This window comes from Coregonus lavaretus (genome assembly GCF_964263955.1).
Source record: "Coregonus lavaretus genome assembly, chromosome: 15".
NCBI classification, from domain to species: Eukaryota; Metazoa; Chordata; class Actinopteri; order Salmoniformes; family Salmonidae; genus Coregonus; species Coregonus lavaretus.
In genome coordinates this window covers 11,081,946-11,099,177 of record NC_140002.1, presented here as the reverse complement: position 1 = coordinate 11,099,177, position 17,232 = coordinate 11,081,946, and the positions used below count along the sequence as shown (strand labels likewise).

The 17,232-nt window shown below is 42.5% G+C and overlaps 1 protein-coding gene across 1 annotated transcript in view; it reads right to left on the bottom strand.

Moving 5' to 3' along the window:
• The window catches only part of tmem132e (transmembrane protein 132E), a 369,086-nt gene that overhangs the window by 23,431 nt on the left and 328,423 nt on the right, over positions 1 to 17,232 (bottom strand). Inside the window, 2 exon segments of the mRNA XM_084178088.1 lie at positions 599 to 742; positions 5,653 to 5,845. Coding sequence (XP_084034214.1) covers positions 599 to 742; positions 5,653 to 5,845 — 337 coding nt within the window.

Genomic DNA, 17,232 nt, shown 5'->3' with positions numbered 1-17,232 from the left:
TTAGTGTAGTAATTTTGACCAGGGCCTCTGGTAAAAATGTGTGCACTAAATAGGGAATAGGGTGCCATTTGGGACGCTACCTTGGCCATGTAGGATGACTGCAGTGGTGTAAAGTACTTAAGTCAATGGAAATGGATGCCTTGCACCAGATAATGCAGCTAAAGTAAACTCTAAGGTCTGGAGACATGGTGGCAACCAGACTAGACCAGACTAGGCCAGACTAGACTAGAGAAGAGAAGTGTTTCAAAAGCATCCTTCATAGCTATTACTGTGCTTTGTAGCCTATTGATTTTGGTGTACCAGTATGAACATCCATTGATTAGTCCGTGGTGGGACAGCCATATAATGAGGTTTTGATGTTCGCATGATGGTATATTAAAGTGTGCTGCAGGTCCATTAGGGTGTGTACGAGTGAGCTGGGATTCCATTTGGTATCAGATGCATTACCAAGATCATTCTCAGAGGGATAGGGTTGCAAAATTCTGGTAATTTCCCCCAGAATTCTCAGGTTTTCCAGAAATCCCAATAGTGAAAACCTGGGAATTTGGGGAAAGTTACTGGAATTTTGCAACCTAAGTGGGAATCTACTGTACCATACCTTGACAATGTCTTCGTTAGATGACTTGCACTCTACGAAGGACGAGACGTCTGTGACGACTCCACTCATTTCAATAGAGACCACTTTCACGGGAATGGCCACGGTTCGGCCGGTCAGTATCGCAGTGTTAATGATTTCGGTGTCCTGTAGAGTTTAAAGGAGAGAGGGAACAAACATGAAACAGTGTTAGATAGTGTCCATCGCTATTATATTTCACCGGGTACTTCCAATATGTACTTTTCAAAAATAAAGTCCAGAAGAGTTCCACTGGAAGCCATTCTCAATGGTCGGCCGGGTTTGATTTTGATCCATTTCATCACTCAAAGTACAGACGTAGGATCTTATTTTGAGTTTGCTACAGCAGGAAAATAATCCTGTATCGACAGGAAATGTGAATTGTTATGTGGATTATAACTGACATTATAATAGACATTTTTGTAGGGGTTGATACATTTTCGTAAGGGTAAATCAGCTCGGAAATTTAAAAGTGGAAATTACAAACTTCAGAAGCCTTTTTAAAGCTGAAATATACTACAAGTTCAACATTTCCTGTACTGCACAAAGGGAATGTTTAAAAAATATATGTTTTCCCCTCCGAGCTGCATTCTGCTCCAAATGACGCTAGAACAAAAAGGAAAGAAGTTCGCGTTGACAATGTATGCTAAGTAATTCCTTCTTCATCAAGCGGATGCAAAAATGAAGAAGTGACAAAGGAAAGTATATTTTAATGGCCCTATAAAACATAACGTTGTCCTCAAAACCTTTGTATTTGTCCTCACAATCTTGGTTACTGTTAGTGAATCTGTGAACTAAGGCATCAAACAACAACTATGAAGTCTAGTGTTGCTAATAAATTCCTGAAATCTCATTGCTGGGGACTAAAAACTGACTTGAGAACTGATTATAAACAGGGCCAAGTCCGTCAGCAGATTTACACTTTTATCATGACTCCAGTGATATAGAAACAGCCAATTTAAATGAGCACTGAGCCTTGAATTGGGCGACTGTTAATAAATTCATTATTTTGGGCTATGCGGGGGTAAGGAGTTGCACTCTAATTTGTGTCCCTCGTGGCCCCCTAGAGAAAACCCAAATCATGTAAATGTTCCTTTGACTTCAATCAAAACACCACCATGCTCAAGTCTTAGAGGCAAAACAGTATTACTTAATGTGGTGTAATCTAAAAGAATGCAGCATCTAAAAGAGTAATAATGTTGCTTCTGGAGGCATTTATGTTGATGACCTCCTCTAATTTGCAGTGCCCTAAAGCTGGCACTCAAATAGGAGAGTTTACTTGGCGTGATACATGCCTATGCTCACTGACAATGAGTGCAAATCTTAGGTTGTGTGTGCCCTTCAAAAACCAATACATACTGTATGACTTACTGCTGTCCATAGCAGGTAATCTCACAATATAACTTCCAAACGATTTGAAACTAGAACCTTTGAAGCTAGAATGATTTAAAATCTAGAAGAACTCACAATGGTCAGGTCCTGCCCAAATCAAATTAGCTGGTGCTCTATTTGAATATTGATGACATTTTACCTGTTGATACATTTGTTCATAATACAATATGCTTGTCAAGTAATTATCCAGTGAGGAAAATGTGTTAACCTAGCCTCTGAGTTTCCTGCTAAAGAATAGCCACTGCAGACCAATGACAGCCCACTGGGCACACACTGGTTAAATCAATGTTGTTTCCACAATATATCATTGAAATTACGTTGAACCAACATGGAATAGACGTTGAATTGAGAGTCCTCTGACATTGACAAATTATGGGACGCAGAAAAGAGCTCAACTCTTTTTCTTCTCAACAAACCGCAACTGCCACCTTATAGTAAAACATCTATGTTTCTCATTTTCACGTGCCAATGGTATTCTGTTGCCCAGCTAATGTGCAAAATGTGAATGGGGGCCTGAGAATTTATGGTGGCATTAAGTGGTAGCCACAGTGTCCGGAGTAATGAGTGAGAGCTTATCGTGAACACAGTAGGGGGAGAGCTATCAATAACACGCAGGAGGGGATTTCAAAGTCATCAAACATTTTATAGCCTGTGAAACATTTACATTTGACATTTTAGTCATTTAGCAGACGCTCTTATCCAGAGCGACTTACAGTTAGTGAGTGCATACATTTTCATACTGGCCCCCCGTGGGAAACGAACCCACAACCCTGGCGTTGCAAGCGCCAAGGTTAACGCTTTTATACTCCATGTACTAAGACACACAGTAAGAAAACGATCTGTTAGTGTACACACAAGACACGACTACTCCAGCCCCAATAAACGGGACTGAGACAACTATCAGTCTAATATAATAATACACTGCGGAAATAAAACATTTTATTATACTGCTCCTATAACAACGACTAGTATTGTCGATTAACGACTACTAGTTTAGCTTCGTCCATGTGAACAGTGTTGTTTTAGATTTAAACAGGGGAAATGAAAGAAGCAGGGTACACTTTAATCCAAGTAACCAAATGACAAGCAGTGAGAGAATGAATGAAGCTTGACAGCTCCACAGTTGTTGAGTTTTGATGGAGGCCTTAAGACCGAGCCGATTAGCCAGCGAAACATATCAAAGCCAAACCTCTGCTGCTTTCTGCGCCACGGCTCTCACTTCCCACTCCTCATGGAAATTATTGAAACGCCACGTCAGACGCGCAAAACCTGTGGTGTATGCACTTGTGTGTGTGCGCCGTGCGACTTCGTGCCACAAGGGCCTCGGCAAAGACAACGCCCATGTTTTATTTATTATCTGTTCGCTACTGCGGCAGCAAGAAGCAGTGGTGGAGCCAGCAACACAGTACCCCGCTATTCCCCTCCTCATCTCCCTCTCCACCTCCCCCATCCCTCGTTAATAAGAAGCCCCTGAGAGGGCTCTCTGACGCGGGGTGGTAATTGCGCCAAGACTGTAGGGGCCAGGTGGACCTGGCTGGGGCCCTGACAGGACTAATGTGATGGAGCCTGATTTAACCACATCCTCCTGGAAGACACCACTACTCTGCACTGTAAATTCACCCACCTCCTTCGTTCCTCCTCCTCCCCCCTCCCTCGCTACCATCTCCCCACTCCCTCACCTCCTCCTCCCCAGTTGTAGTGGCTCAGCTCTGGCTGGCAGTGAATCTGCTTAGCAAAGCTTTCACGTCCTGGGATTTGTTTTTTTTCTCCATCCCTCTCTTTCTCCCTCACGCCTCCCTCCCTCTCTCCCTCGTTTGTTCATGCTAGGACTAAATCAGAGAGGGGATTCATTTTGTGCACATGGCTTGCCATGTTCTTGTCCCTCGTCTGTTTCGTTTTTTTGTTACTCAAGGTAAAATGCATCTTGTGTTTTTATCCCCAGATTGCCTCATCCTGCTGTTTCCCAAATCAGTGGCTGCAGAACAAATACTGATCTGAGCCTTCTGGTTTCTATCAAGCTCTCAGAGGATGTGTGCAGTGGTAGCAGAAGCCTTCTGGTTTCTATCAAGCTCTCAGAGGATGTGTCCAGTGGTAGCAGAAGCCTTCTGGTTTCTTTCAAGCTCTCAGAGGATGTGTCCAGTGGTAGCAGAAGCCTTCTGGTTTCTATCAAGCTCTCAGAGGTTGTGTGCAGTGGTAGCAGAAGCCTTCTGGTTTCTTTCAAGCTCTCAGAGGATGTGTCCAGTGGTAGCAGAAGCCTTCTGGTTTCTTTCAAGCTCTCAGAGGCTGTGTGCAGTGGTAGCAGAAGCCTTCTGGTTTCTTTCAAGCTCTCAGAGGATGTGTGCAGTGGTAGCAGAAGCCTTCTGGTTTCTTTCAAGCTCTCAGAGGATGTGTGCAGTGGTAGCAGAAGCCTTCTGGCTTCTATCAAGCTCTCAGAGGCTGTGTGCAGTGGTAGCAGAAGCCTTCTGGTTTCTTTCAAGCTCTCAGAGGCTGTGTGCAGTGGTAGCAGAAGCCTTCTGGTTTCTTTCAAGCTCTCAGAGGCTGTGTGCAGTGGTAGCAGAAGCCTTCTGGTTTCTATCAAGCTCTTAGAGGCTGTGTGCAGTGTTAGACACAAAGTGCTGAGTGCATTATGTCTACTGCCTTGCTGCTACTGTTACTGTTACAATAATTAGACAGAGAGACCTGAGAATGTGTGGCATTAGATTATGCCTGGGTCAAATGGCACCCTATTCCCTATATAGTGCATTACTTTTGACCAGAGTCCTATGGGTCCTGGTCAAAAGTAGTGCACTATGAAGGGAATAAGGTGCCAATTGGGACGCAGTCTCTTTCTCTCCTCTACACAACAGTACATGAAGGAGAAACAGTGAAACACTGCAGCTGATAATGAATGAAATGGCGCAGGTTGTCTCGGCTGTTGCTATTTTTTGCTATTCCTCACGCGTTGGCCTTTCTATGACCCCGGCTCCTTTCAGCTGAACTCCTATCCTCATCGCTCTGCCTGACACCTCTAACAAAGCCCTCAAAGCACACCGAGGTCATGTTCCTCTTTGCTTATTAACCTCTGTAGTTGAGTGTGTAAAAAACGTGTCTTCAGTACCTGGGCTGAGAGAGCTAAGTGTCATTATAACATTTACCCAAGCAGTTGAATTGTAATATCCAAATAATGAAGTCTCTCCCCCTGAGACTTCTAGAGACTTTCCACAGGCTCCCTTCACCAAGTAAGGGGAGGTGAAACCACATAGGAGGCGACTTGACCCTTCAGGACTGGCCCTCTACCTTCCTATTACTTATTTAATGTCCCTCGTTTCCACAATCGGATTTTACTGCCTACTATAGTAATTGCCCCTTTTCATGAGATAGGAGTGGAGGGGCCAGACAGACTCTTAGCATGATGTGCCATTACTTGGTGGCCTTGGCAGCCTTCTCTTAGCAGGTGCATCGAGCTAGTGAGAGAGAACCTCAAGTGTTGATAAGCATGCTTATTTATGACAATGGGGATCGAAGGTCCTTTAATGAAACTGGAGGCAAACTTATTTTCTTGCATGAGAGATCTGAATTGAACAGTTGTGGAAAGTGTAACAATGGACAGATTCAACTGATATGAACACTATTATAGCATACCGTATGTTATGTCACAGGTTACTCACCATGGAGAGTGGGATGATAGCCTGGATGTCCTTCTGCACCACGGTCAACTCAGTCACCACCTTCTCCGAGTCCGGAGGCGGGTTCTGGCCGCGGTAGTCAATGTTCCAGTTGATCCTCCTGGTGACCGATTGGCTGGTGAAGTTCTCCATCTCAAAGTCCAGTTGCATCACCTCGATATTAGCGAGTGAATCCCTGTGGGGCCGGGAATGGAATAATTGAGCAATTAAAGCATTATACGTCAATAACAGCAATCTGTTACCAAAAACACAGTAGGATCCAGCACCAAATCCAGCATTTCATTCATTTACAACAGGCTTAATGGGGTCAGGGCTGCATTTGATCATTAAATATGCTAATGAGTAGGCCATCGGCACAAGCAGCTGTTCTGTCATGTATTAGGCATTTTGTATTGGAACAGTCAGCAAATGAAACAATCAGGCTGCTGCTTGTGCGCATCTGTTGTTTTGGAATAACCAATGAGGTCCAGAAATATGCCATTCCTATCGGCTTTTAGGAGCTACCTGACCAGGCATGAGCATGTGTGTCAGAGAGTTTTTGATGTTTGAGGGTGTTTATCAAGAGAGATGAACATTAACAGATGATAGGGAGGCAGGTAACCTAGCGGTTAGAGCGTTGGGCCAGTAACCGAAAGGTCGCTGGTTCAAATACCCGAGCCGACAAGGTGAAAAATCTGTCCATTTACCCTTGAGCATGGCACGTAACGCTAGTTTGCTCCAGGGATACCGTACTACTATGGCTGACCCTGTAAAACAACACATTTCACTGCACCTATCCAGTGTATGTAACAAAACATCTTATTTTTATTTGATAATTGCAGTGCACCAACATCGTTCAAAACATTTAGAAATGAAGGAGGCATGAGAAGCCTTCACATTGTCAGCCTCAGGTGATTCATCACCTAAATGAATGTGACTGAACTCTGGAAACACCAAAAGTGAGTTGAACTTCTTTCAAGGTGATCAACGAGTCTTTGATAAGCTATGCTTTGATAAAGACTTCACGGTCGAAACGTGACAGCTTTTTAATAAAAGAGCACCATGACATAAACTACTAATCATTTGAGAAAAAAGTGAATGCCCCCCCTTGTAATCAATGGGGCTGTCCTGACCAGCTGCGTGTGTTGCGAAAGTGAGCACGCGTCCTAGATTTGCCAGAACCGAGTTTGGGAAACCCTGCAATACATAATCTGTTCAAGACGTTACAACTGTCTCAATGGGTGTCAATAATCAGTCAATGAAACGGCAAAACCTTTTCATTACATTTCCATGATCATTACCATAGCCCATATATGTGCATAGTCCCAGACAGTTATGGCTAGCACACATGCAGTAGAGTGGTCAAACATACAATGTGAACAACCCCTCCTACCATTTCAAACATCCATTACTTTAACCACATGAACAGTAGACATGTGTACTCGCACGTGTGTTAGTTTCACCTAGGCAAAGATTAACTTTTCACCCTGTTTCATTCCATGCAATTTATATGCACTAAAACATTCAACCCCTTCTGCTTTTAAATTACTTATCTTCTTCTAAGATGGTATAAAACTATTGAATCAATTGTGGAATGAAGTACCAGCAGACCAACATACTATATGTTTTATATACCACCATTACTATTGCTCCAAGCTGCGAAACCATCCCATCTGAAAGACATATTCTGCATTGCACTTCGAAATGGGTTTCAGCAGTGTAGGCCTACAGTAGGTTCCTGGTTTACAAGACCATTACAGCCACACTTGACCTGGATCTGAAATGAACCATGCTGCTATCTCCCCTCGGCAGAGAGAAAAGAAGTCTGCCATTTAAAGGGAAAATGCCAATGTCATAATGAAGACGGGGAGCCGAGTCCCTATCTCCTGTACCACACTCCTCACAAAGGGCCTTACTGGAAACAGCATGATGAGAGCTGACAGCCTAAATGACTTCTGCCTGTTTGTCTCAACATCACTCATGGAATATTCCTACTTATTTATCTGTGACACTCCTCACAAAGCAGGTAGCTTGGCCAGACACTCGACAACTAGCACTGAGAAAACCAGACACCCGAATCGCTCATGTGGGGAATAAGAGTTACACAGGGGTGGAAATGGAGTTAATGCGCTAAGGATATGTTGTGTGGGTGACGTGTCCTCTCAAATGGAAGGCCTTGTGGGGTTAACAATGCCCTTTCTGTGCACCCTGGTTAGCTTTACTAGCCCATGCTTAGACTTTTACATAAGTAGGGCTTCCATGCTCAGATCAGGCCCCCGCTGAGCTGATTAGCAGGATAGTTTCATTGGGTCAACTTCCTCAGAGGCGTAGCTAGTTATTCAACACAACACCACAGCAGGGTCCTATAGAACGTCAAGGGGAGGGATGCATTACTGAACAATATCTACCTGCTGGAAGATCCCTGATCCCTCTCATGGATCACTGATGGGGTTGTGTTAGTGCGGTGTTTCCCAACTCCGGACCTCGAGTACCCCAACAGCACACATTTCTGTTGTAGCCCCGGACAAAAACACCTGATTCAACTTGTAATGAGCTTGATAATTACTTGACAAGTAGAATCAGGTGTGCTTGTCCCGGGGCCAAAACTAAAATATGTACTGTTGGGGGTACTCAAAGACCAGAGTTGGGAAACACTATCAGAGAATGCTTCAAGTTCTAGGTAGATATGTATTATTGTCGGCCATTAGTATTAAACAACCTCAATGACCTCTGGGAAACACCTTGATCATTTTAGAGTTCCATATCTAACATGGATTGGTTAGTGTCAATTAGAATCAGCCCTGTTGTATGTATTTATATTAGCTGCTGCCAAGGCTCTTTTTGGGGTCTAGCAAACATTAATGCAGTTATATACAATTTAAAAAACATTACATTACATTTCACAACAGATTTCACAACACATTAAGTGTGTGCCCTCAGGCCACTACACATATATACAACACAAAATCCATGTGTACGTGTGTGTATAGTGCGTATGTTATCGTGTGTGTGTATTCGTGAGTCTGTGCGTGTGTGTCTCTTCACAGTCCCCGCTATTCCATAAGGTGTATTTTTATCTGTTTTTTTTATTACATTTTACTGCTTGCATGAGTTACTTGATGTGGAATAGAGTTCCATGTAGACATGGCTCTATGTAGTACTGTGCACCTCCCATAGTCTGTTCTGGACTGTGAAGAGACCTCTGGTGGCATCTTTGGGGTATGCATGGGTGTCTGAGCTGTGTGCTAGTTGTTTAAACAGACAGCATGTCAATACTTCTTACAAATACAAGTAATGATGAAGTGAATCTCTCCTCTACTTTGAGCCAGGAGAGATTGACATGCATATTATTCATGTTAACTCTCCGTATACATTTAAGGGCCAGCCATGCTGCCCTGTTCTGGGCCAATTGTAATTTTCCTAAGTCCCTCTTAGTGGAACCTGACCACACGACTGGACAGTAGTCCAGGTGCGACAAAACAAGGGCCTGTAGGACCTGCCTTGTTGATAGCGTTGTTAAGAAGGCAGAGGAGCACTTTATTATGAACAAACCTCTCCCCGTCTTAGCTACTGTTGCATCAATATGTTTTGACCATGACAGTTTACAATCCAGGGTTACTTCAAGCAGTTTAGTCTCCTCAACTTGCTCAATTTTCACATTATTCATTACAAGATTTAGTTGAGGTTTAGGGTTTAGTGAATGATTTGTCCCAAATACAATGCTTTTAGTTTATGAAATATTTAGAACTAACTTATTTCTTGCCACCCATTCTGAAACTGACTGCAGCTCTTTTTTAAGTGTTGCAGTTATTTCACTTGCTGTGGTAGCTGACGTGTATAGTGTTGAGTCACAGGCTTTACTCAGAGCCAGTGGCAGGCCATCAGTAAAGATTGAAAAAAGTAAAGGGCCTTGACAGCTGCCCTGGGGAATCCCTGAATCTACCTGGATTATGTTGGAGAGGCTTCCATCAAAGAACACCCTCTGTGTTCTGATAACAGGTAACTCTCGATCCACAATATAGCAGTGGATGTAAAGCCATAACACATGTTTTTCCAGAAGCAGATTATGATCGATAATGTCAAAAGCTGCACTGAATTATAACAAAACAGCTCCCACAATCTTTTTATTATCAATTTCTCTCAGCCAATCATCAGTCATTTGTGTATGTGCTGTACATGTTGAATGCCCTTCCCTATAAGCGTGCTGAAAATCTGTTGATTTGTTTACTGTGAAATAGCATTGTATCTGGTCAAACACAATTTTTTCAAAAAGTTTACTAAGGGTTGGTAAAAGGCTGATTGGTCAACTGTTTGAGCCAGTCAAGGGTGCTTTGCTATTCTTGGGTAGCGGAATGACTTTTGTTTCCCTCCAGGCCTGAGGGCACACACTTTCCTGTAGGCTTAGATTGAAGAGATGGCAATATCGTCCGCTATCATCCTCAGTAATTGTCCATCTATGTTGTCAGACCCAACTTGACTATCACCCTGTAGCACTCACTTCTGTCATCATGAAGTGCTTTGAGAGGCTAGTTAAGGATCATATCACTTCCACCTTAACTGACACCCTAGACCCACTTCAATTTGCATACTGTCCCAATAGATCCACAGACGATGCAATCGCCATCGCACTGCACACTGCCCTTTCCCATCTGGACAAGAGGAATACCTATGTAAGAATGCTGTTCATCGACTATAGCTCAGCCTTCAACACCATAGTACCCTCCAAGCTCATCATTAAGCTCGGGGCCCTGGGTCTGAACCCCGTCCTGTGCAACTGGGTCCTGGACTTCCTGGGGCCGCCCCCAGGTGGTGAAGGTAGGAAACAAATAATCCTCCTCCTCACCTTGACCCGACATTGCTTGTCCTAATATTTATATATTTCTTAATTCCATTATTTTACTTTTAGATTTGTGTGTATTGTTGTCAATTGTTAGATACTACTGCACTGTTGGAGCTAGGAACACAAGCATTTCGCTACATCCGCAATAACATCTGTTAAATATGTATATGTGACCAATAACATTTGATTTGATTTGATTTGACAGACAAGAAATTTTCACCTCTTCCACACTCACTTTAGAGAATTTACAATTACAATGCTTGTCTTTCTTGATTTGGTCAGTTATGCATGGAGTGTAGGTTCAGAATTTGTTGTTGGCATGTCATGCCTAAGTTTGCTAATCTTGCCAATAAAAAAATCATTAAAGTAGTTTTGTGATGAATGAGCCATCTGATTCAATGAATGATGGAGCAGAGTTCGCCATAAAAATGTTAAATTCCTCATCAATCTACGGGGATTTAACAGTCTTTTTCTTAGTGGGTGCATGCTTATTAGTAACTGGAATAAGCTATTTCAGTGCAGCGTCTGGTTGCTCCTCATTACACACCACAGACCAGCAAATATTCCAAACATCTTTAATATAGGAATCACTACAAAATGTATTGTATGATCTCTTATAGACAATATTAGGCCCAGCCTTTGGAACTTTGTTTTTTCTAGATATGGCTACTATATTATGATCACTACATCCGATGGATTTGGATACTGCTTTAGAGCAGATTCCTGCAGCATTAGTAACGACGTGATCAATACTTGTGGATGATTTCATTCCTGTGCTGTTTGTAAATACCCTAGTTGGTTGACTGATAACCTGAACCAGGTTGCAGGCACTGGTTACAGTTCGAGTGGGCAGCTTGATGAAAGCCAGTCAATATTTAGGTCACCCAGAAAATATACTTCTCTGTTGATATCAGATACATTATCAAGCATTTCACACATATTATCCAGATACTGACTGTTAGCACTTGGTGGTCTATAGCAGCTTCCCACAAGAATGGGCTGATGAGGCAGGTGAACCTGTAGGCATATTACTTCAACAGAATTTGACATGAGATCCTCTAAGCTTTACAGGAATATGATTTTGAACATAAACAGCAACACCTCCACCATTGGCATCATTGTCTCTTCTGAAGATGTTGAAACCATGTATTGCTACCACTGTATCATTAAAAGTATTATCTAAGTGAGTTTCAGAGATAGTCAGTATATGAATGTTATCTGTTACTAGCAAGTTATCGACTTCATGAACCTTGTTTCTTGGGCTACATATGTTCTTGTGGGTTATTTTTAGCACTTTTCTGGGATTCTTGATTGTTTTTTATTGCTTTACTGGGAGGCTTACCAGAGGTAGACATGACAGTGATATTTATGCTTGAGCTGATAGTGCAGGGTAAGCTGCACACAGTGGACTTCCTACTAGGGCAAACCGCCTCAGTGCTAACAGTATAACTCAGGTTCATACGCGCATGATTACTGAATACAAGAGCTGTAGGATGATAGAGGCATTCAGGAGAGTTATAGGGACATTACTTACATTATGACTGCCAACGACCCTGGGAAAAATTTACATTTGCAGCAGCACTACGACAGCTCAGCGACACAATGGTAGGGGTTATCTGAGCAGGGCATGGGTCACTGATAAGTCATTGCCTCAAAGCAGCCTTGAAATGCGCGGCCAGGGTCCAGGAGCCAAGATGATTTGGATGGGCTCCATTACTCCTGTAGAGCATCTTCTGTTTCCAAAAGGTGTCAAAGTTATCTATAAAACTTATGTCAACAGAGCTACAGTACCGGGCCTGAAATAATTGGCCGCTTTTTGGAATCTTTCAGAGCTAGAATCAGTTCTTTAAAATCAATTTTCAGCAGTTCCGAGCTATCCCTCCTAATGTTGTTTGACCCCACGTGGACTACAACAGCTCCAGCACCCGGCAGCTGTCGTAGAATGGTTGGAAGCACCCTTGTAATGTCCCGTACTCATACTCCAGGATAGCACAGGGTTTTTGCCCCGGGAATCGAGATGTTTCTCACCATAGAGCTGCCGATGATGACAGCTAGTGAAATGGCTGAGGAAGTCAGGCCTTTCTTTTGCCTCGAGTGGTTTAGAAGACCCCTCGAGAGACCGATGGACCCCACCTATCTTTCAACAATTACACTTCACCCCATGCTCCAGGAATAATTAGCTACCAAACCTGGGTTCAAATTCTTCAAATAGCCTACAGTTTTGAAGCTTTCCATTTCTTCCAGTAAGAGTGTGTACAGATACAGTGGGGAGAACAAGTATTTGATACACTGCCGATTTTGCAGGTTTTCCTACTTACAAAGCATGTAGAGGTCTGTAATTTTTATCATAGGTACACTTCAACTGTGAGAGACGGAATCTAAAACAAAAATCCAGAAAATCACATTGTATGATTTTTAAGTAATAATTTGCATTTTATTGCATGACATAAGTATTTGATCACCTACCAACCAGTAAGAATTCCGGCTCTCACAGACCTGTTAGTTTTTCTTTAAGAAGCCCTCCTGTTCTTCACTCATTACCTGTATTAACTGCCCCTGTTTGAACTCGTTATCTGTATAAAAGACACCTGTCCACACACTCAATCAAACAGACTCCAACCTCTCCACAATGGCCAAGACCAGAGAGCTGTGTAAGGACATCAGGGATAAAATTGTAGAACTGCACAAGGCTGGGATGGGCTACAGGACAATAGGCAAGCAGCTTGGTGAGAAGGCAACAACTGTTGGCGCAATTATTAGAAAATGGAAGAAGTTCAAGATGACGGTCAATCACCCTCGGTCTGGGGCTCCATGCAAGATCTCACCTCGTGGGGCATCAATGATCATGAGGAAGGTGAGGGATCAGCCCAGAACTACACGGCAGGACCTGGTCAATGACCTGAAGAGAGCTGGGACCACAGTCTCAATGAAAACCATTAATAACACACTACGCCGTCATGGATTAAAATCCTGCAGCGCACAAGCCAGCGCAAGCCAGCGCATGTCCAGGCCCGTCTGAAGTTTGCCAATGACCATCTGGATGATCCAGAGGAGGAATGGGAGAAGGTCATGTGGTCTGATGAGACAAAAATAGAGCTTTTTGGTCTAAACTCCACTCGCCGTGTTTGAAGAAGGATGAGTACAACCCCAAGTACACCATCCCAACCGTGAAGCATGGAGGTGGAAACATCATTCTTTGGGGATGCTTTTCTTCAAAGGGGACAGGACGACTGCACCGTATTGAGGGGAGGTTGGATGGGGCCATGTATCGCGAGATCTTGGCCAACAACCTCCTTCCCTCAGTAAGAGCGTTGAAGATGGGTCGTGGCTGGGTCTTCCAGCATGACAACGACCTGAAACACACATTCAGGGCAACTAAGGAGTGGCTCCGTAAGAAGCATCTCAAGGTCCTGGAGTGGCCTAGCCAGTCTCCAGACCTGAACCCAATAGAACATCTTTGGAGGGAGCTGAAAGTCCGTATTGCCCAGCGACAGCCCCGAAACCTGAAGGATCTGGAGAAGGTCTGTATGGAGGAGTGGGCCAAAATCCCTGCTGCAGTGTGTGCAAACCTGGTCAAGACCTACAGGAAACGTATGATCTCTGTAATTGCAAACAAATGTTTCTGTACCAAATATTAAGGTCTGCTTTTCTGATGTATCAAATACCTCTGTAGCTCAGCTGGTAGAGCATGGCGCTTGTAACGCCAAGGTAGTGGGTTCGATCCCCGGGACCACCCATACACAAAAAAAAAAAAAAAAATGTATGCACGCATGACTGTAAGTCGCTTTGGATAAAAGCGTCTGATAAATGACATTTTTATTTATTTATTTATTTAATAAAATGCAAATTAATTACTTAAAAATCATACAATGTGATTTTCTGGATTTTTGTTTTAGATTCCGTCTCTCACAGTTGAAGTGTACCTATGATAAAAATTACAGACCTCTAAATTTGTTAGCCGGAAATCAATTCCCATCAAAACTGATTTTCCTGTTGTCTCTACAGGGACATGGTAGGACACTGCATTTACAAAATGAATATTGCCATGATTAGGAAGCCATTGGCAAAAACCGATAGTCTAGTACAGTGCATAGCGAGAGGTGAAGGAGGATGCAGACAACAATAAAGCGTTAAGCAGTGTTGTGCTAAAGCTGGATGTAAATGGGCCTGCGCTTAGAATAGATTCTGGTGTGGGGGAAAAATAAGGCCAAAAAACAGAATGTCAATTGTATCAAAGGTGCCGCCATGTTCAGAAGAATGCAACCTGTCCTCTAAATAGACTAGTTTGTGATGACTTGCAGATCAACCGAACAAATCAAATCAAATTGTATTGGTTGTGTACACATATTTTGCAGATGTTATCACAGGTGCAGTGAAATGATTGTTTCTAGCTTCAACAGTGTAGTAATACCTAACAATACATGTGCATTCTGAAAGTATTCTCTGAATGTCCATGAGTGTCCAAGCCAGAGCCCGGACTTCAACCCGATCGAAAATCTCTGGAGAGACCTGAAAATAGTTGTGCTCCCCATCAAACCTGACAGAGCTTGAGAGGATCTGCAGAGAAGAATGGGAGAAACTCACCAAATACAGGTGTGCGAAGGTTGTAGCGTCATACCCAAGACGACTCGAGACTGTAATCGCTGCCAAAGGTGCTTCAACAAAGTACTGAGTAAAGTGTCTTAATACTTATGTAAATAATGTTTTTTTTTTTTTTTTTTTTTTGCTTTGGCATTATGGGGTATTGGGTATTATTACTCTCCGAATGCACTGTATATATATATACAGTGCATTCGGAAAGTATTCAGACCCTTTGACTTTTTCCACATTTTGTTACGTTACAGCCTTATTCTAAAATGGATTAAATTGTTTTTTTCCTCATCAATCTACACACAATACCCCATAATGACAAAGCAAAAACCCGTTTTTATAAAGTGGTGCAAAGGTATACAAATAAAGAAACTGAAATATAACATTTACATAAGTATTCAGACCCTTTACTTAGTACTTTGTTGGCAGCGATGACAGCTGCGAGTCTTCTTGGGTATGACGCTACAAGCTTGGCACACCTGTATTTGGGGAGTTTCTCCCATTCTTCTCTGCAGATCCTCTCAAAGCTCTGTCAGGTTGGATGGGGAGGGTCGCTGCACAACTATTTTCAAGTCTCTCCAGAGATGTTCGATTGGGTTCTGACATTGCAAGTTCTGATATTTCTTCATGTCTTTCTTAACTCTTTTGGGGGAATATCTCATTTACATAAGTATTCACACCCGAGTGAATACTTTGTAGAAGCACCTTTGGCAGTGACTACAGCTGTGAGTCTTCATGGGTAAGTCTCTAAGAGCTTTCCACACCTGGATTGTGCAACATTTTCCCATTATTCTTTGAACAATTATTCAAGCTCTGTCAAATTGGTTGTTGATCATTGGTAGACAACCATTTTCAGGTCTTGCCATGGATTTTCAAGTAGATTTAAGTCTAAACCCTAACTCGGCCACTCAGGAAAATCCAATTTCTTCTTGGTAAGCAACTCCGGTGCTAAAAGGTGAATTAATCTCCCAGTGTCTGGTGGAGAGCAGACTGAATCAGGTTTTCCTCTATGATTGTGCCTGTGCGTATTTCCATTCCATTTCTTTTTTATCGTGAAAAACGTACTAGTTCTTAACGATTACAAGCATACCCATAACATGATGCAGCCACCACTATGCTTGAAAATATTGAGAGTGATACTCAGTAATGTGTGTTGTATTGGATTTGCCCCAGGACAAAAAGTTAATTGCTTTGCCACATGTTTTGCAGTTTTACTTTAGTGCCTTGTTAAAAATAGGATGCATTTTGGAATATGTTTCATTCTGTACAGGCTTCCTTCTTTTCAGTATGTCAATTAGGTTAGTATTGTGGAGTAACTACAATGTTGTTGATCCATCCTCAGTTTTCTCCCATCACAGCCATTAAACTAACTGTTTCATGGTGAAATCCCTGAGCGGTTTCCTTCCTCACTGGCAACTGAGTTAGGGCGGACGCCTATATCTTTGTAGTGACTGGGTGTATTGATACACCATCCAACGTGTAATTAATAATTTCACCATGCACAAAGGGATATTCAATGTCTGCTTTTTTATTTTTACCCATCTACCAATAGGTGCCCTTCTTTGCAAGGCATAGTATAACCACTCTGGTCTTTGTGGTTTAAATTCACTGCTGTGTGGGGTGCAGAGATGAGGTAGTCATTAAAAAATCATGTTAAACACTATTCCAACATTATTCCATGCAACTTATTATGTGACTTGTTAAGCACATTTTTACTCCTGAACTTATTTAGGCTTGTCATAACAAAGGGGTTGAATACTTATTGACTCAAGACATTTCAGCTTTTCATTTTTAGTTAATTTGTAAAATTTTGAAAAACATAATTCCACTTTGACATTATGGGATATTGTGTGTGGGCCAGTGACCAAAAATCTCAATTTAATCCATTTGAAATTCAGGCTGTAACACAACAACAAAAAGGAAAAAGGAAAAGGGTGTGAATACTTTCTGAAGGCACTGTATGAAGTGGGTAAAACAGTATGTAAAAATTAAAGTGACCAGTGTTCAATAACTATGTACATAGGGCAGTAGTCTCTAAGCTACAGGGTAGAGTACTGGGTGGTAGACGGCTAGTAACAGTGACTAAGGTTCAGGGCAGGGTACTGGGCGGAGGCCGGATATTGGTGACTATTTAACAGTCTGATGGCCTGGAG